General features: G+C 37.6%; 1 protein-coding gene across 1 annotated transcript; it reads right to left on the reverse strand.

The window, feature by feature from the left end:
* Positions 1-9,052: 9,052 nt before the first annotated feature.
* Positions 9,053-21,034, reverse strand: LOC131771203 (uncharacterized). The gene is made up of 5 exons (XM_066165258.1): positions 20,938-21,034; positions 12,148-12,396; positions 11,456-11,570; positions 9,298-9,369; positions 9,053-9,128 (listed from the first exon to the last, which is right to left on the reverse strand). The coding sequence occupies exons 1-5, from the start codon at positions 21,032-21,034 to the stop codon at positions 9,053-9,055; spliced, it is 609 nt and encodes a 202-aa protein (XP_066021355.1).
* Between the last annotated feature and the right edge of the window lie 913 nt (positions 21,035-21,947).

Here is a 21,947-nt window from a genome sequence, read left to right on the forward strand (position 1 = left end):
GCCAGCCATATTGTAGTTTGACAGCATTAAAGAACTCCTGTTTAATAAAATTGGAGTCCATTTCTCGGAGAGGAAGTACTGTCAGCCACACCGATGACCCTTTTTCAGCTGCCAGGTCAAGCATTAGCTTAATCCTTGGTGGTGCCCTTACCCTGGTGTCTTTGAGTTTTCCTGGTCTTTCGCAACTGATTACGTTGTGTGCCGACTTACTAAGAGACTCGTCTGGTAGCTGGTGTGTTTAAGATGTTTGAGATGCTAAACGAGGTGCGTTGTCACTTTGACTGATGAAGTGTGCTCCCAACTTGGATTTGAAAGGCACAGACGCCTCTCAGGCAAATAGGAGCGCTGGATGTCCATATCTAGCTGATTACACTTGCGTTTCGTTACCCAGTAATAAGTCCCAGATATATTACATTCTCCAGTGGCTCTAGTAGACCCTAGTACCTGAGCAGTGTTGCCAGAAAGTGAGTCCACCGATGTTTTAAGCCTAAGGTGGAAACTGCATGGTATTCCTGTGACTGTGTCAGAGCGAACGTTGCCAATAAACCTATTTCACCAACCCAATCAGGCACCTTCTCATTGACGAATTCCTCTTGATGCTCTCGTGAGCCTATCACTGCGCCCCGTTGTGCCTTCCAGTCTATACAATTATGTCAATGTCCGTTTCTTTAAATACTTCATTCACACTTTCTGTCTTGTTCGGCTTTGCGATACGCCATCACTTCTTTTTGTTTGGAAAGAAGCGAAAATCTGGACCCAGGGTACTCCGCATACCCTACTATCTCATTTCTGTAGTATGACCTGTCCCACCAGTATCATTGGAGAACCGGCACTGCTTTGCTCTGGACGCCACCTGTAGACACGTGATCATAGGCTGGACGCTAAGAACAAAAAGAGCCATAGCGACCGGATCTCCCTGTGTGATCCCTTCTGCTCAGTGACAGGATCTTTTTACCGCCAGTGATAAGTTAATAATTGTCTCCACATCTTAGCGACGAACGTACCTATAACGTTTACTTTTATGTTGCTTGATGCTTGGATAAATTAGTAACCTGCGTACTTAAAATTTGACAGAGCATTGCTTTGATTTATCACGTTGTGGCTAGAAACTTTGTGATGTTGCTTCATTGATGGTCTTTTCAGTGTTTATCCTCGACGTAACTAGCAAACTCATCCTTGTCAGCAGATTCAAAAATCATGCACGATTGAACGACACAACGAAGCACCCTTTTCTTCGGGTTGCAAAAAAAAAGACCTTTAGTGGCCAGATCTCTCTTTCTCAACCTCCCTTTGTTTTTCTTACCTCGACGTTCTAAAGAGAATTAGGCCGAGAATTGCTTGAATGGATTACTATATCTAAATTGTTGATGAATAATCAGGATAAATTATCGCCGAGTAATTAAAAACTATATTTTCCCTTTAGGCGTGATGAATTGCATGCTTCGCTATTTATATTGGGGGCTGAAGGGTCTATTAAGACTGATGTATCAAACAATAAGACAAATCTGGGACTTAAGCGACAAAGTATAATTATTGTAATGCGTTAAATCCCACAAACTATCCTTAAAAGTATCTGTTTATGTCCTCTTGTCTTACTTTTAAAAAGTAAGTAGGATTAAAATCGCTTGATATTTCTATAGAATATGTCTTTTGGCAAGTCCTCCAATCGGATGTTGTGCAAACTCCTGTCAGCAAATGACGATAGTTAGTTTGTGTAATAAGTATTCAGCTGCTTTATCAATCGAAATGCATCATCATTATCATCAATACTTTTAGGTAGCTAAATGATGTTTTGGGTAAGAACCAATCAAATCCAATTCTGAATTTCGCTCTTCATGGATGTCGATTAGAACATCCATTTATAATTTCTTCAATCAAATAGTTATGGGGATAACGATAAATTTATTAGATTCCCTTTTTACCATTTACGACTTATTCGTTTGATTCCTTTTTACCATTTATGACTAATTCAAGTAAGATCGTTTGTCTCACAGAGGAACTTGCTTGGAGGGTTAAAAACCTTTGGGGACATTCGAAACAGCTCTATAAAAATGTAAAGAACATTTCTGGACTCAAAACCGAGTGCTTCCATTTTGTTCTACAGCATTTTCTCGACTTTTGCCTAATGGTTTCATTGAAACTTGGTTCATCATCCACTGACACCTCACAAGAGTAGGGTGGCAAATTCTCATAGCTGTTTATTTGATGTCGGTGCGTAAATAATGCTCTTTAACTCTTTTTCTTTCCCTGACGTTGCTTTTTATTTTTTCTTGCTTCATTAAATCCTTCCAAATCGAACATTGCTTGCATTTCAATGACAGGACAACCAGTGAAGAGTCTGAGTGTTTTGGATACGAAACAAGGGCCCATTTTGATTCAAAGAAAAAAAAAATTTCAATCACTGCAATAACAACAATGGTTGTGATAGCAACGGTATTTCTAATAACAATTATTTATTTTATTTATTAACATCGCCATACAACACCAATAAAAATAAATAGATTAAAAAAAAAAAAAAAAAAAAAAGAAAATGACAAAAAACGACAAAAAATTATTTTTATTATCATTATCCGGATCGTAATAAATAGATAAACTGGCCAATAGTTGTTTAACATTACGATTTTGAATGAGTTCAGAGTTCAGAGTTTGGGTTTCAATGTGAGGTGTTCCAAATCCGACAAGTTCTGATGAAAAAGGACTTTTGATAATTAGTTGGTTTGCAATTTTTAGGAACAAATTTGATGACGGTGTTAGTGTAGCGCGTGGTTCATGCAACACGCTTTACAGGTAATATAGAACAGTTCAAAGAGACAAGATTTTGCATAGCCTTGTAGAAGACTATCATGTCCAAACATTTGTGCCAATACGTGATGGGTACAAGTTTCAGAGATTAGAGTAGTGTCCTATAATCTATAGATGTTGAGAACGATAAACGTAATATAAGATGAACTTTGTGGCACGTCTTTGGATGGACTGTAATTTGGATATTAGTTCAATGGACTGAGGAGCCCACACTGGGGTGGCATAATTGATATGGGGGCGTACCAGGCCGACATAGAGAGCGCGCCTCACAGGTGTGTGTATGGTGAATTTAGTGTTCTTTTAGATGTATCCCAAGAGCTTGTTTGCATGGGCAGGTCACTCGTTACAGACACACCCGGATCACGCTCTGACGCTGTAGAGTTACTGACGCAGCCAGTAATCTGGTAGCTTGCGGAGGTTGGACGTCGTTTCCTTGTAATGGTTTGGACGTTGTATTTGGTCGCGTTGAAAGAAAGTCCGGTGTCAGCAGACCACGCGGAAAGGCTATCAAGGTCCTCCTGGAGAGAGGCACAATCGTCACTGGACTTTATCTCTTTATAAATTTTTGTACCGTCCGCAAACATCATTACCTTGCTGTTTCTTACGGCGCTCAGGAGACTGTTCACATAAATAAGGAATAAGGCTGGTCTCAATATGGACCTAGTGGAACCCCGGAAGTAACTGGTAGGTCACGTGAGAATGCACCAAGTACGGTGACACTTTACCGTCGGTCTATGAGGTAGGAACTAAACCATCTTGGTAAGTTTCCGCCAAAAGCCGCTTCTTGGAGCTTGTGCAATAAAAGGTCGTGTCTGACTTTGTCGAACGCCTTAGACATGTCGAGGTTGACGGGGTCTATCTGACCTCCCTTATCCCAAAGTAGGCCGATGGTGTCCAGCGATTCGAGCAAATTGGTTATACATGATTTGCCACTCCGGAATATATGTTGCCCGGCAGATGTAAGCCCGGACAGTTGTTCCTTGATATTATTAAGAACACAACGTTCCATAACTTTGGAAACGATACCGAGTAAGGAGATAGGGCAGTAGTTTTCGACGTATGCCTTATCATTCTTCTTGTGAAGAGGTACTATGTATGCCAGCTTCCACTCACTTGGAATGTTATCCTCACGTAGAGATCTATTGAACAACACGGTTGAAGACGGAGCGATGATAGGAGCGGTCTCTTTGAGGATTCTGTTAGGAATCTCATCGGGACCGGTAGCTTTTTCAGGTTTTAACGCCTTAAAAAATTGATTGAACTTCTTGAACAGCCAGAGAAATGTCCGAAATGACGGAGTTGGACGTAGAGTCCTCTGTAAGCAGGATTGAGTTTGTATTTGTATTGTCTACAAATGCCGGTGTGAAGTATTAATTAAACATCCCTGATATATCTCTAGGGGTGTCATCAGTTGATCTTGTATTGCCTGTTTCCATGGAGACCTGCTCTGGGATGCTACGTGTCTTGGAGTTTATGTTAAGAACTGACCGTAGGCTTCCAGGATTGGATTTTAAGTCAATGTTCACAGACTCAAAGAATGTTTCTTTTGTTTTCCTTGAGCATACGCTTGATCTGAGCTCGTAAGCTACGAAATTTCTCCCTCCACTTGACGGATGGATGCTAATTGAGCTTCCTACGTACAGAATCCTTTTTCTTGATCAGGTCGAGAATTGCACTTGACAGCCAAGGAACAGGGCAACGACCTTTCACGCGTTTTTTAGGAATATTGTCGTCTACAGCAGCTAAAAATGGTCTTTCCAAGCTTCATATATCCAGCAGGTATGTACTGTGATTTAATACTAATCTTTATGAAAAAAATTAATAAAATAAAACAATATGTGGCTAGAAATTGAATCCATGTTTAAATAACTACGCTTAAAATATCGATCAAAAGCTGATGAAATCTAAAATTTCAAATTCGAAATCCTTCTCTCCGTTGTCTTAACGTCAAACTCAGCATTCTTTGCATCGCAAGGCACTCTTCGCGTTAGAACCCCTCGGAAAGATGAAGGCGCATTTTATTAGGGAAAAAGATGTTTTTGCCCTACTTTGCATATTGCTCTCTCGTCGTTAAAACTATCATTTTCGCGAGACGACTGTATTATTTTAAGTTGAGCATTCTTAGCCCATTCCACCGGTTGTGGTAAATGTTCCATGTTCAATATTTTGTGGCTCTAGGCTCTCGTAGGACATGGTATTTGGTTGGAAAAGCCTGACATCAAAGAATGCCGATCGTTGGTGTTCGCAGAATCCAGGTGCAAGAATGAGCAGCCTCGTGCTTTGTTAGCTCCTCTGTTCAGTTCTTCTCTGCTGATGTCTTGAGGGATGGGTTCGCCTTTCACATTGTTGCATACCGCACTTAAGAGTTCAGGGTCCAGGTCTCTCAGCTCATTATGTCGTTGTGTGAAATCATGGCGTGGTCTAACGTAAAGAATTCCCCGCCTGCACACGTGGACTTGTGGAGGGAATATCACCGACTGTAGTTTGACAGCATTACAGAAATCCCGTTTAGCCTGGCTGGTTACAATTGTGTTCCGTTATTGCAACAACAAGTAGTAGGGATTTTGCATTCTCCAGTGGCTCTAGCAGATCCTGGTTCTTAGGAGGTAAGTCGACGGATATTTTAAGCCGAAGGTGAAAGCAGCATAGCATGCCTGTGCCTCTTGTCTGAGCAAACTTTGCCAATTGAACTACCTCACTCACCCAATCAGACGCCTTCTCACTGATGTAATCCTCCTGATACTCCCGTGAGCTTATCGTCGCGACCAGATGTATCTTCGCTTTCACTGTTTATGTTGATGCCGTTTCCTTAAATACTTCTTTCACGCTGTCTTTCTTGTTTCGGCTTTGCGATAATCCAGCGCTCCTTACCGTTTGAGAAGTAGCCAAAGTCTGGACCCAGGGTACTCCACATGTCTCACTATCTCTTCATCTCTGTAGTAGAGCCTGTCCCACCTGCATCATCGGCGAACGAGCACTGCTTTGCTGTGGACGTTACCTGTAGACTCGTGATAAGAGGTTGGATGCTTAAAGCACAAAAAGCATAGCGATCCGATCTCCCTGTGTGGTACTTTCTGCTCAATGACAGGATCTCTTTACCGCTAGTGATAAGTTAATAATTGTCTCTACGTCTTAGTCACGAAAGTACTTACAATGTTTACCTCTGTTTTTATGATTTTGTAATCGTTCCTTTGAACATCAACAACGCGCATATAAAAGCTAAGTTAGCATTCCTTTAAAGTAGTTTTCCCATTGATTTCGAGTGGTCTTGTCAATTCTGTAGATGATTACCGATAAAGGACAAGAGTGGGAAATTTAAAAAAATGACACAAAACGTCTTAATAGTTATATAAAAAACTATAAACAGCGTATTAAATTGAGCAGGTGCGAACTAGAACGCTATGTTCAGGTTTATAATTCCAGTTATAGTCATGATTTAATATAAAAACTTCGTTTAAAATAATTTGCTTCGGACTTCAAAGGAGATGATTAAAAGAAAACCGGCATGTTCGTCTCCTGATTAGGCTTCGTGAAGCAACATTTGCATGCCTTATAGTCAGTGATATGTACTCTGTGGCTATGAACTCTCAAGCGGTAGATGGGTGGGGTTGGTGTTCTATAATCAGCCATTCCATTATAGTTATGCATAGTCCTGAAAGTAACTTGACGGCTTTGACAACCGTCCAGATCTAATGGTCTGGTCTCCACTGCGTGGAGCTTGTCAGGTGTTACAGAAAGTGACTGGCCAGTTCTTGGTTTTGCCGCTGAGGCTTTGTCTAGTTGTTAGGTCATATTGTAGCGTCTGCTAACGGAGGTGCTTGAGGCTCGTCTAGAGCGGCTCGGATGGATGACTGCTGGAAGATCATCTTTTGTATCAGGGAAGCCATCCAAGGTTGTGTTTTTTAGCCTCTGTAGAGTTAGCTCACAAATTTCTCTCTCTGGGTTTCACTGAGTTGGTGATCCGGAACGGAAAGGAAATGGTTGGTATGAATGCGATCAAACACTTGCTCTGCGCGGGTAAGCTCCCAGTCCTTCATGAAAGCTCTCGATAGATAGCCGGCCGGCAACATCCTTTTCCTACGCCTGTAGCTTATCTCGTAGTCATACTGCTGAAGTGGTAACAAGGCACTCTAGCTTCTTGGGTGCTGATGCTAAGGGCTTCTGCACAATAAAGACCAGGGCTTTTTGATCAGTCTGCAGGATGACTTTCTTAACGAACACATATTGGTGGTTATGCTCCGTGCCAAGGCCGGGAACAAAAATTACTTCTCGATCTTAGAGTACTTCCTCTCTGCCAACGGGAGTGACACTGGTTCACCATGCCGCATTAGTAAAAAGTAAAGTCTATTCTTGGACGTTCTCTTTGGCCCTCAGTTGGGTCACCCTTTCTGAAGTACTTGAGTTCTGCCGCTTTTTTTAACAGCGTCTTTGATCTCTTCGAAGGCATCTCTCTGGTCAGGAGTCCAGATCCACTTACATTCTTACATGTCAGTCCGCTCTACTAAGGCTGAAATTTGTTTAGCGCTCGAAAATTGTGTTCGTCTTGCCAAGCAGTAATTATTCCACATCTCGAAGACTGTATCGATCCTACCTTTCTCTTCCTTGGAGGTAAAGGTTAAACCAGAGTATATATATCGAGGGCTTCTGACGCGATGTATGTGATGGGAGACACTACTCGATAGATGTCCAGCTTCGAGTGTAAATCTAGGGTAAATTCCATGTCTGACAGGTTTGATGGCCTACTAGCCTAAAAACACATGGTTGTACAAGGTCACGATATCTTGCACCATAGTCCTATCATTACAAGACCTTCCTACAATTTGGGAGGAACAACAACAAAACATGCATAATTTTATGCAAGTCGAGGTTCATACATTGGATGTTTTTCGATCATAGCATATTATAAAAATCCTATTCGGATTTTCTTTACCTGAGAAATTGAAACTTGCGACCGCTATGTACACTTGATTACAAGCAGATGTATTGAAAATGAAGAAGATGCGACTAATGGGTACATCTCTCGACAGCGTCGCATAATCAGCATTTCAGCATAAGTAAAGTTTACCTTGTTTTATACAGATTGTCTTTTTATTGCAGAATTGAAACTTGCAACCCGCATTCAGAAGTGATGGTCACATCCTCTGGACCAAAATTAATGCACAATGAATAAGACTCTTAGAGAGCCTTAATGAGAGACTCGAATAAATGATATTGTGCCTGAGTTTTTTTTTCATCCATCGAAATCAAGGACGATTGAACGACAGAACGAGACGCACTTCCCTTTGGGTAGTAAAAATAGGCCTCTAAGGGCTATTCCCCCACTTCCCTCTTTTCCCAACTCAACGCTCCAAAGAAAATAAGGCTGAGAAGTGCTTGAATGGATGACTGTATAAATTATTAAAGATTAATTTGATTTTATTGGGGTGAATAATCACCAAGTAATTAAAAACTACATCCTCCCTGCATGTAAGATAGATTCCGAGCTCAGCTTTTTATAGCGGGGGCTGACGAGTCTATCAAGACTAATGTATCAAGCAATAATACAAATCTGTGACTTTAGCGATACAGTCTAATTATTATAAAGCCTTGAATGCCACTAATTGTCCCTGAAATTATCTGTTTACGTGCTATTGTCTTCCCTTTAAAATGTCAGCAGGATTAAAACTAAGAAGAATAGTCCTTACTTTTTACTTTACATATATTTTAGTTTAATATTGGGGACGTATGAAACAGGTCTATAAAAAGTCAGAAGACAAACTATGTGCCTCCACTTATGAAAGTTAAGTGCAGGAACTGTGTATGCTAGAAATTTCTTATTTTTAATGTTCTAATATCCTAACAAAGTCACATTCTACAAGAACCGATGTCTTCTTTTCCGTTTTTTACATGAAGAAACCTAAGGTAGCATTACGAATTATAATATGGCTCAAAACTAATTGTAACTTGTTGGTTTTTTTAATTTTTAAGCACTGAGAACAACTAAGTGCTTTACACATTGTAAAGCTGGAAAAGTGAGATAACATCTCTTCGCAAGAAGGTTCAACTTGAATGTTAGAATAAATTTGTGACTTGCATAAGTTAAATTCGACCTGACCAGTTGTCTTATTTTGTGTTGCTTCATTGATGGTCTATTGTTTATTTTTCTTTACCTAACAAACGTATACTTTATAGCAGATTGAAAATCAAGCGCAACAAGAAGAAACTTTCTCCTCTGAAGGCATTCTTTACAAACAGAAGAAAGAGTCCGAACTTACAGGTAGTACAGCTTGGTATTGTTACTGAATATGCCTGATGGTAATTCCTTCAACTGGTTGTTGCTTATATCCCTGCCAAGAATTGATAGAGGGTTACGATGTATTCAACAATTACGTTGAATTGAAGGGTGTATCCGGTAATGCTGTATTTCCTTGCATGCTTTGATATGATATCTATCTTGCCCTGTGCGAGATGGATCTTAGGCATTCTTTACAAAAAGAAGAAAGGGTCCTAACTTACAGGGTGGACAGCTTGGTATTGTTACTGAATATGCCTGATGGTAATTCCTTCAACTGGTTGTTGCTAATATCCCTGCCAAGAATTCATAGAGCGTGGTGTTCATTACCATGTATTCGATAATTACATTAAATCAAAGGGTGCATCCGGTAATGCTGTACTTTCGTGTGAGCTTTGATAGGGGGGCTCAAACAAATCTATGTAATCATTTCTTTTCTATCAGCTATGAATATAGCCTATTTTGTGCTTAACCAGAACTGTAAGTGAGCTCGTTCCAATTTCACGTTAAGTATTTTTTCTTTATTTTTGGAGACTGTGCCTTAATTCTTAGATTTGAGAGCTCTATGTAAACCCAGAGCCTGAAGGAGGGGGAGAGGGCATTGGTTAAACACCCATTAACACTAAAAAAGCAGGGGTGGGGGGATTTCGCAATCTCTAGCGGGGAGGCTCCCCAAATTAAGAAGAATTTATCGGGTAATTATTATTGTGCGGCTGAAAGTGGTGCTTCGAAGGATTGTGTTCGGAACCAATTCCAACGTTTCGATAAGTGCAGTGGAGGTTATCCTAAGGGTTGAGTAAATAAATATTGTCTGTCGACAACAATCCTTCGCAGGACTACCCCCATCCGGACGATCAGGCCACAAGATCACACGTCAGTCCGTGTCACTGACACAGTGACTGAAGTAATGAGTTCAGGTACACTTCAGGTGTTCATGTAAAGGTTGGGCGAAGCTAGTCATGATTTTTGGGAGCTAGAAAGACTCAACATTAAAACCGCAGATTACTCGGTGAGGAGTCCTTTAGTTCACTGTTACTCAAATTCCTATCAAGAATCATTACAAATGTGTCTGACACAAATAACAAATAGTCCTGGCTTACAGCCACTCCAGCTGGGTATAATTACTGAAGATTCCTTGCGGCAAGTCCCTCAGCTTGTTGTTTCTTAAGTGCCTATCAAGATAACGTTAGAACGTGTAAAGTACATGCTGAGCACAACCGTTACGATAAGAATGACACCTGAACGTCTAATCTCTTCAGTGTCAAAACTATAAGGAAATTTATAAAGAAAACAACTAATAAATGACTAATATCTTATCTTGAATCATAGGTTACTCTTGTCAGCCGAATGATCCATCACCGCCTGAAATTTTGTCACTTTCTGAAGAGTAGGGATATTGTTTCTTAGTTTCACTGTATCTATTTTTGATCTCTGGCTAGAGAGAATGTCTTTCCCCAAAACAAAATACATTGATCTGGCCAGGGCTTAAATCCGAACCTGTCAATCTGGAGTCAAACACTCTCACCAGTTGGTCAGTGAACCTTGCAATGTTAAGAGCAGTGTTAGCAATTGGCTCATGCGGTGCTTCTTATTATTGGCGTTCTTTTACTTCCTTTGGTATTAAGCAACTCTTTTATGGTTCAAATCTCATTGATCGAATAATTTATTCCTTATCTTTAGCCTTGGCATCAAGATAGTTACATTGATTCCTGGTCAGTTATTACACCAGTGAAAGTGAAAAAGTAGCGCAAACTAAATTTGTCACAACGTCAACAGATAAACCAAACTGAACTGATAAGTTTTTTTATTATAGAACGTTTACAGCTCTGTGTGCTGCAACCTTTGTTGAAATTGAGAGTTAAAACTTAAAATGAGTTTAGATTCTTCGTTAGCGTGGCTTGAGAACGAATTGCACTCTTTGATCAACCCGATAAAGGAAATCCTTCATTTCCCAATTTTTTATTAAACTACACGCTGAGTGTTAAATTCGCACGGTTCAGGACGTACGCGTTACTAGTTTTAAGAGAGGATCAAGTAAAGAGACTGAATCCCACATGTAAGCCTTATTCTTGAACTTATCTCTGTTAAATTATTTTAGGATCAAACCCTTCCTTGTAGATCCTTGGAGGATATAGCCAATCCAGCGTAGAAAATTGTGCACATTAAGAATTCCCACGACTCGACTACCTGTTATGGTACATTTTACGTTTTCCTGGGGTTATCCTAATCGATTTGAGTCTTGCCATAACATGAAAGTAATTCCTTTGAGAATAAGGTCCAAGATAGCATGAGAGGAATTCCTCTAAGAATAGGGCTTTGGTGGAGAAGCAGTCCTCTGGGTCAACCTTTTCTTGGTGTTTATAACTGTTTAATTACACTCACAATTTTGATATGGCAAGCGGAAATTTCCATGCAATTGAGTCAAAGCTTTTTCCACTACAATTCACACTAACAATAGTTTGGTGGAAGACGCCACATTCGCAAGGGTCTGGGCACTCTAAAATGAGGCAAGAAATGATTGGCCGTTAAAATTCGTCAACAAAGGCTTCAAATTTGAAAGAGTTAAGTCAGTTGTTCTGGCAACGAAGAATATTTTATTTTGATAGAACATTACTGTAAAATCACAATTACCAATATTACATGAACACTTCAGAGTTACGATGTAAATTAACTGATCATGAATCAAAGATGAAAACTGGATTGAAAACACGAACTTCAGGTACACTGTATGCAGGCGCCAAAATCGACAAACTGTGGCATAGTAACTTCACTTGGAATAGAAACAAGTCTAAGCGTACAAATGTGAATTTCCTTTGGTTATCATCACATACGCCTTTCCCTTCACCAGATAACTATCATACCAATAATTAAAATTCAAACCTAAAAACAAAATACAAGTTAAATTAAAGGGATATAGAAAAATTAATTTTGAAAGGTTAAATAAGATCCAACTACCAAAGTAGTTTAAACTTTTTTCCGGGTGGTTAGAATTTTGAGCAAATGAAAAAGTACAGGTTTAGATAATCCAATTATGTAAAGTACTGATATACTTCAACAAAACAATTATACCTCACCTTCAATTCTGAGGCTGATGTCTCTTCTTAATACCTCTCCATCTCTTCTTACCTCGCAGCTGTAATTCACGTTGTTTTCTGAAGTTACTTTAAGCTGAAATGTTATGCTGGTACTATTTTGAACAGCGACACCATCTCTTCTCCATACAATGTATGGAGCCGGCGCGCCTTTCACTGGGCACCACAGGTAAGAGGTTCTGTTCAAAAATAGATAATGCGTCTTTGGAGCTTGATCCAACGTAGGATTGACTATATTAGATTTCAAAGAAAAAAGGAAAGTAATTGTTGGAATTATTATGGTGCATGTATGCAGAAAATCTCAGAGACAGTTCGGGAGAATAACTCATACATGCACGTCAAAAAATATTCTGATTCTGACACAATTCAGTGTTCAGGCCAAAGTAACATACGGATTCTATTTGTATCCTTCCCCTTCCTCTGTCTCCGCCTGTCTGTTTGTGGATTTAAGGATATGATAGACCTTCGAGTGCCAACTTTTTATTTTGTTATGTTTTAAATTTTTTTTCATGTCAAACTAAGCATTATTGATTTCACTATAATTTCCAAGAACATTATGGTGAAATACTGGAATGCGGGCGAAAATCTCTATTATCGGTCTGCGTTTAAAACTAGCATGTGAATGGAGAAAGTTTAAAAAGGAAAAGAGTCCATAGGTGAAAGTAAAAAAGAAGCCTGGCTTTCAGCAAAAGACGTAAAGAAATTCGTTGAGAAATGGCGAAATAATCCACCAAAATGGATAAAGCCTTGTAGTTTTGGCAATTTTCGCTGCTCGCACTCGATCAGCAACCATTCATTTTTGCTGCGGCGTGCTTAGGCCGCTTTTTAAGTTGAAAAAAAAAGAAAAAAAAAATGAAATCAAAATTGCCGTTCAGCAGAATTGAACTTAAGGCCTGTAACGGGTTACTGTTAAGTAGTTACCGCAAATCCTGTTTTTGCTAGGAACTTCCTGAGACTCTGCAGGACGTTTCTATGATTTTATAAGGGGTTGGCATTTTAAGTTTTTCCGAGTTTTGACATAACTTGACATGTAGTCATCCAATGGCGTGAATTGCTGTATAAACCTGAAAAGCATAAATCAATCTACTTCGTTTGCACGTGAAGGTGCATTTTTTTGAAGAGTCAGTAGGGTATTTAAACTGTACTCATTGCCTTGTAATTTGGTATGAAGAGTCCCAAGATATCAACCTAAACGACCGTGTGTGGGAATTGCGTCTTTCAAAATGGATCTCCGCGATGGCCTCTGACGTAATGTAGATCGATGAAGTTTTGATCGGTAAACTTGACAGTAATAGACCGCGGAGGTCTACTGTATCATTAACTTGGTAGTTATTAGGCGAGGTAACAATTGCTCAATACAATTTGATCCACAATTTGACCTACAAACATGACGCTATCGACGTTGTTCATCCTAGCAGTATGCAAGACGCGTGTCATATGAACTTTATAATAGACCTCGCTCACGGTAGAGTCTCTGTGGCTCAGTGGTAGAGCATCGAAGCCGAGGGTCTGAGGTTTGATTCCTCATGGAGACTCAGAGTTTTTTCTTCGTCCTACGCTCGAGACCAGACAAAAAACGTATTTTTCTACCTCTTTTCCAAACTCAAAACTTACCAACTCTCTTACTCTATTAACGAAAAATCTAGTTGTTTCTGGAATTTACAATTAGTAATATATATATATATATATATATACATAGGTATATATTGATTTATTTAAAGAAACATCATGCCTGTTTCATTGATGGATCTGGCGGTATAGAATATGTCGAAGTCATAGAGATCTGTTCGGATAAATTTCAACCACATGTATCGTCCACTGGATCGCAATACTCCAGTTCCGTAATCTCCACAGAATTCACCGAGAAGATTGGTTGACTGATTACTGCCATCACGAATTTCAAGATTAAATCCCCATGTGCATAGTCCGGTAAGGGTGGTGCGTATTGTAAAGTTTAGTTCCACATAATTTCCCCGTGGAACTGAGAGGAATTTTTTTTCGTCAAACTCGTGGACTCGTTGCCAATCTTGTGCTCGTGCTTGCTTGTCATACTTAAACAAACCTGCAATAACTGCAACGAGTCAATTAGTCTGGTTGCAACAAAAACAATTGATAGTTATTGTGAAGAAATTTTAAATGGTACATTAAGACCAAGAAAAAGACAGTGGCTTGCAAAAAAACTGACCTCTGTCTTGCAAGCACAATTACTCTATATATTAGATTTTAAAACATTCAAAAAATCCTAAATAAAAATATACTTTTATACTCCGCACAGGAGAGAGTGAAGTAGTACCGAAAAGTCGACCTCTGCTCCAGCTGGGACGAAACGAATGACAGTTTTAAACATTCGAGTTAAATTAAATCTTAAAAAATCCATATATTGCCCCGCAGAGGTTATCCTAGCTTGACAGAAACAAAAACTAAATGAAGAAATAAGCACAGACGTTCTATGAAGTAACTAGCTCAATAACACAACATAAATTGTCAGTCGGGGCTAGGGCTCACCAAGTTTGAAAGATTTTTTATAGCCACTGCACCAAAGAGTATCCGATTCCAAATGAAATTCCAAATGCTGGCGATTTAGAATTAAGACTGTAATTCTAGTTTCCTTGTGAAAAAAAGTGTATCGAGGATAGAGAAAAGTTGGTTCATTACTGGTTTTGAAATACATTTCATTGCAATTATTTTATTGAATTTTAACATGAGATAATTTTATCGAGCTTGAAGAAATTGAAATCTCATAAAAATTAGTGCACCAGCAGAATATGCAGGATATCCTTATTTCAACTTGAGATGGGACAATCTTGGATAATTTGTAACAAAGAATGCGCCCCATTTCGCGTGATTAGTTTTTAAACTTAAAAGTTGCATGATATACTCATATTCAAGCGATAAGGATCTCTTGCTCATCTTTCACCAGATGCCATCTTCGTTCATCCTCTAACTCTTCAGTACCCTCCTTCGACGAATATCCCACTCATTACCTCTATTCCCTTCCCAGTGGCGCCCATCCCACCCATGGGGCCCCTCCCTCTGAATTAGAAAAAAAAATTAAAAAGCTTAAAATTTTTAGATAATGGTTGTAAACAGCTAGGGCGCTTACAGAAAACAAGGATGAAACTCCACTTGGCCATTGAAGATACCATCACAATGTTGTGTGCTCTAGAAGTAAAGTTAATATGCTTAATTTTTCCTTATTCACTGAGTAAGCCAACATAGATTTAATAAAGTAAATGGTTTGAACCCAAGAGTATCAGTAGTTCGTATAGTGTGATCGTCTGGGTGAGTGTAGTTCTGAAAAGAACTGTTGTTGGTTCACCAACAACAGTTCTTTTCAGAACTACACTCACCCAGACGATCACACTATACGACCTACAACATAGTTTTTTAAACAAAATCCATGTAGACGCAGTGAAAAGCAATAATTGTTTTCAAATAGAAAATTATGTTTATGTATGCTTTTATCTTCGACAAAATTGATTGACAATTTTTTCAAAAACCATTATTTCACCTGAGTTTTGGAAATCATTTCTAGTTTTAGAACCAACTCTGGAAAAAAAGTTTACTGAAAAGAAGCCGAATCTCTCGTTCGGTTCATTACGTAGTTTGGGACCAAGATTGAAAACAACAGTTTATTCTAGATAGTCCATAAACGATGAATCTTGTTTTTCTCGACATCTGTTTTCTGAAAAAAGTATGTTGATATGGTGAGAGAATTAACTCTTCTTTAAATCTGAAATTGGGATAATGTACTTTAGTTACCGAGGCCGATGTCATCTAGTATCAGCATCAAAATAAATATTAATTCTTGAAACCCTTACGACTGATGGATGACTTTTTCTGCATTCAGAATCTAAATAGAAATTGAATTCGAATCCTGTCTTTTATTAAGATTTCAATATTTTATGGTAAAGGAGGAAAAAGCCACTGTCCATGGTCAGCAAAAGCCAACAAGAAAGATTAATAAAGCGGTTCTAAAATATTTTGTTGGACTAAGAATTCAAAAATAGGAACACCAAATAAAAAGAAAAAATAATTGAAGGAGCAGCTTTGTGAATGTAATTTTTTGTCTTGTTTTAACATGTGGAGTAATATATGTACCAAAGAAAGCCATATGTGAAATAATTTAAGCGCTTTTATTCACCTTATAATAAAGCAATTTTTGTATTAACTTCATCTACATAGAGTCGGCAATTTTCGAATAAAAATCGTTCTTTCCCCTTTATTTTGATCACAGGTAGTAATAATAATCCTTTATTCACCATTACTACTGAAAATATTTACAAAATAATGATAAAATTCTTAAAAATAAAAAACTACGTTAAATGTCTTATAAAAATCAATGGGAGACATTATGGTTAAAAAATATGGTTAAAAACTGAAAGGAATCGAGTTGATTTTACAGTAGAAAATACTTTAAACATATTAGAAACTATATTGCGGCAAAGCTCGCCGCCTCTAGATAGAAAGTGTTCGTAGGATAACTAGGTTTTTCCATTGTTTTAAAATTTATCTGTAATTCAAAAACCGTAACTATTCGTTCTTTTTGGCAAGAGAACGGCCATCGCTTTTTAAACAACGGATGTTTCAATATCTATATAAATATACTAATTATCTTTTATATAATTCATGGTGCGAAAGTCACGAAAAACTATTTAAAAGCGTTTTTCAATCTTTTGATGAAGAAAAGCCAGAGAAATGTTAGGTTTGCAATTTTTTGGTCTAACCGGCCTCGTTCTTCTCGAAAGCAATCTCCTTAAGTATCCACATAAATTGGAGATAGAAGGAGAAATTGCGCTTTTATAACTCTACTGCTATAATTGTTACACGGCACATCGTCGGAGAACTCACAGAGAAAAAAGATTATTTATATCACGTAAAAAGAATAATTAATTCCGCTAATATTTTCGTTTTCCTTTGTTGTTTTTCATTTTCTTATCGAAACATAGATTTTTGAACAAAGCTTTTAAGACGACTCGGCAAAGTCGAAGAGTAACTCTGTGAATGTAACTGTTGATCGTTTACAAACTGACTGCTTCGAGTCTTTACTCTCAGATGGCATTTGACTTTCAAATTTACGTTTTAACATCTGACAAGGAATATGTTTTCCTTTCGATAAAATTCACGTCTGCATTGTAAAATACCATTACAAAACATAACACTCCTGTTTATTATTCCGAGGATAATACTACTATTCGTGTCCGTCAAAGAATTTGGACTCTTTTTGCTGTCGATCAATTTTCCTAAACTCTAAACATCGTTCTTCTTGAAAATGTACCGTTAATGGTGAGGAGAAACTTGATTCTGAGAAATTATATGAAGTGCTGTGAAAAAACAATTATGTTTCACTTTTTCGTGTGCTTTGTTTCTCAGAAAACGCAGGAAATGCACCGATAACGATAACATAAAAATCACAAAAATAGAGAAAGAAACTAAAATGATCGAATTAAAGAACTATAGGTCCGGGAGCTAGTTTAGAATAAATATTGTGGTAACAAACAGAACAAAAATAATTTCATCGAAAAGATCGTCACCTGTCGACGTCTCGGAAGTTAATATCCTAGTTAAAAAAACTGCTCTCTACTTTCAAATCTAACTTTTGTACCGTATAGCGAGCTAGACAGATGAATTAAAATTTTATGAGGTAAGAACAGAAAGAAACGAAGCGAAACGAAGCTCTCATGTTTAGGACGTGAATGTTGATTGTCCCTTTACTCTGTAAGAATCTGATCGCATTTATCCGCATAAGCAGATAATTAATTCACACAAAGATAAAGGTTTTTAAAGCTGTTTTAATTTTTGTTTTCAATAACTTGAGAGTTTTAACAGACAAAAATTTCTATCACGTAATTTTCCAAGTCCACGTTCACCTCAAAAGAGAAATTCAAATAAGGTCTACTTGGCTCTCTTTTTTTTTCTCCCTTTTTTCTTTGAGCAGTTTTAATAACTAATTCATTTAATATTGCCATGAACTGAACGAACCGACTTAATTATGACTATTCATCGGCGACCAACGCTTTTTTTCCTTCTTCAGCCAAAATATCTCGGAAAAGAGGCCATTTAAAGTATCTCGATAAGTTCATATTTTCAGGTTTGATTACGTGGTTCATCGACATGCATCCAAACTGAATCAGATCAGTCTCTCAATTCTCGCTTACAGACGACTTAACAACCCAATCAAATAAGAAATGGGAATTATAATGTGATCACTGAGCTTAGTTAGAATTCAGTTACGAGATGAATCGTTGATAAACTCATTGCTAATTCATGGCGACTGATAACAATATTCCATACTATATTTGGCGCTTTTGATCCTCTAAACAAGAAATATAAAGGTGATTTTTATTCCTTTGGAAAAGCTGAACAAAATCCCGACCGTTGCGCAAAGTAAATATTATGTTCATGCATTTTTAATGTAAAGAAGAAAGAGAGTAGAAATTTTTAAATTTTCCTTCCTACAAAGAAAGTGCTTTTTTTTCCCCTTGTGGAGTTCTCCAACCTCTTCAGCAAGAATGTTGATGATACATTTAAAGTTTTGGAGGAAATAAATTGAAATCCTCGCGCTGTGAATAGTTATCCTTTTATCCATCACTCAGCTGATAATTTTACAAGCTTCCTGCTTCTTGTTTGTGCTCTGATGTCATTTGAATTTTTCATTTGATCGAGTCGATTGTTTTCCAAAATTCTAAACACCATTTTTCTTGACAATATTACGATGTTGGTAGAGGGAAATGAGATTTCGATGAATTGAATGAAGTGTTATCATAAATTTTTAGATGAGTTTTACTCATTTTGTCGTGTACTGGTTTTGACAGGGCGTAAAATGCACATCTAAAGCATAACTCAGAGATACTATGGTTATAAACTGAAAGGAATCGAGTTGATTTTGCAATGGAAAAATATTTTAGACATATTAGAAACTATATTGTAGTAAAGGACGTAGCATATTCATCAACAGGATCGACATCTGTACTGACTGTGTACATGTAGTTATCTTGCAATAAAAAGGAAGGTTCGCCACCTTTAGATAAAAAGAGCTCGTAATAGAATAACTAGGTTCTTCATTGTTCTAAAATTTACCTTAAATTCTAAAACCGTTATTATTCGTTCTTTTTGGCAAGAGAACGGCTATTGCCCTTTAAACAACAGATGTTTCAATATCTATATAAATATACTAGTTATATTTTGCATAATTTATGGTGCGAATGTCGCGAGAAACTATTCAAAAGTGTTTTTTAATCTTTAGATGAAGAAAAGCCACAGAAATGTTAGGTTTTCGATTTTATGGTTTAACCGGTCTCGTTCTTATCAAAGTAAATCTGTTCAATATCAACATATATTGACGATAGAAGGAGAAATTGCGCTTTTATCACTCTACTGCAAAAATTGCTAGACAGCACATCATCAAAGAACTGACAGGAAAAAAGATCTGTATGCGTTGCGCGCTTTCTATATCAAGTAAAAGAATAATTAATTCAGCAATTTTTTTCAATCTCTCATCAGGACAGATTTTTGAACAAGGCTTCTGGAAAGATTCCACAAAATCGACGAGTTGTAAATTTTTTTTTCTAAAGATTATGTCCGTTACTCTGTGAATATAATTGTTCATCGTTCACAAACTGACTTCTTCGTGTCTTTTTCCTCAGGTGCCATTTGACTTTCAAATTAACGTTTGAACAACTTACAAGGAATATGTTTCCCTTTCAGTAAAATTCGAATCTCCATTGTAAAATACCATTACAAAACATACACTCTTGTTTATTATTTCGAGGATAATACTACTATTTGTGTTTTTCGAAGAATTTAGACTCTTTTCTATGTCGATCAACTACTCGATTAATTTGTTTAACTTTTTTCGTGTCCTTTGTTTCTCAAAAAAGGCGGAAATGCACCTAACGATAACATAAAAATTAAAAATAGAGAAAACAAACTAAAATGATCGAATTACATGACTTCAGAAGCTAGAATAGTTTAGGATAAATATTGTGGTAACAAACATAACAAAAATGATGTCATCGAAAGGATCGCCATCTGTCAACATCTAGGAAGCTTATTTCCTATCAACAAAAAAATTCTCTCTACTTTCAAATCTAACTTTTGTACCGTTTAGTGAGCGAGAGAGATGAATTAAACTATTATGAAATAAGAACAGAAAGAAACGAAACTCTTATGTTTAGTACCTGAATGTTGATTGTCCTTTTACTCTGTAAGAATCTGATCGCATTTGTCCGCATAAGCAGAAGACAATTAATTCACACAGGGGTAAAGGGTTTTACAGCTGTTTAACTGTTGTTTTTAATAAATTGAGAGTTTTAGATAGACAAAATTTCCATCACGTAATTTCCTAAGTCCACGTCTACCTCAAAAGAATATTTTTTATTTCTTTTTGTTTTTTTTTCTTCTCCCTTTTCTCTTTGAGCAGTTTTAATAACTAATTTATATAATATTGCAATGAACTGAATAAACTGACTAAATTATATGACTAACGTGACTATTCATCGGCAACCAACGCTTTTTTTATTTCAGTCATAACAGTATTTGACTTTCAAATCCAAATTATGCCGAATTTTCTTTACCCTAAATACATTTTTTTTATCTTCCTGAACACTGACTTACTTTTTTGAGCCGAGAATCCAAAACTACGGATCTCACCTCAAAAGCATTTTCATTTTCTTCTTTTATCAACTTCTCGAAAACGAAAACTTATTTCCGCGATATAATGTCCCTGTATTGAAAATGGCCTGTCAGTGGAAAGATTAATATGTTATTTACCGACTGGCAGGTCCTTAGGGTTTAAATCTCCGCTAGAGGGCAGGATTTTCAAGTTTTCACCACACGGACCTTCCTCAGCCGGTTGATAGTTTACCATCACTTTCTCTTGTTTTCTCAGTTCGTGAACGAGCGGTATTTTAAAATTTTGTGATCTGATTGGGTCTACGAACGGGCAATCCCGCTTCTTCTCTTACCACCCAACCACCCACCCCCCCCCCCCCTTTCCGCACACCCACACACCCACACTCGCTCACAGCGGGTGATATCCGTCGGGTGATGAGTTGCGTTATATGTAAATATCCATTTTTTGCCAGTGGGGGACAGCGTGTTTAAAGCCTTGATCATGGATCGCTACTACTAGGGCCGACCTTAAGCAGGCAAATGACTTAGGTAAATTTTTACTCCTCAAATCATTTTCGTTGTTTGCGTAAAATTGGTTTCCAAACAAATTTGTTATCGCAAATGTATCATTGATTGGGTTATAACATTTGACACGCCGTCTAAACACCATGGGTATTGTTTACTCCTTTGCGAAATGACTTGGAGAGGTGTTTATTAGCATTTTAATTAATAATTCTCACGTTCAGTTATTTAAAGTCTGGATTCTCCTAATTTTTTCGGTGAACAAAATTTAAGCATAGTTATGAGTTCTTCTAAACTAAACTTTCGGTAAGTTCTTTCAATTCGGGCTTCCACATCAGAAACCGAAAGAATTCAGTGAGCGAAAGCTGAATTAAATCCCCTCGTTTCTTGTAAAGTTATCTTTTCAGTTAACCATGGGAAGGAAATAAGATGTAGAAGCGCCATTACAAGCAAACGAATAAATTCTACTAACCGTGACTTTCCATGTCATTTAGTGAGTAGCATTACCATTGCATATTATAATAAAGTTCGGATATAACGCGCGCTGTCATTGGTTGAAAGAGCGTGCTTTATGAGAGTACAGAGCATAGAACTGAGCTAAAGCTGTCACGCCATCTGCCAAATTGTATTATGTTCGACCTTTTCCG

Source organism: Pocillopora verrucosa, chromosome 4, assembly GCF_036669915.1.
Source record: "Pocillopora verrucosa isolate sample1 chromosome 4, ASM3666991v2, whole genome shotgun sequence".
NCBI lineage: Eukaryota > Metazoa > Cnidaria > Anthozoa > Scleractinia > Pocilloporidae > Pocillopora > Pocillopora verrucosa.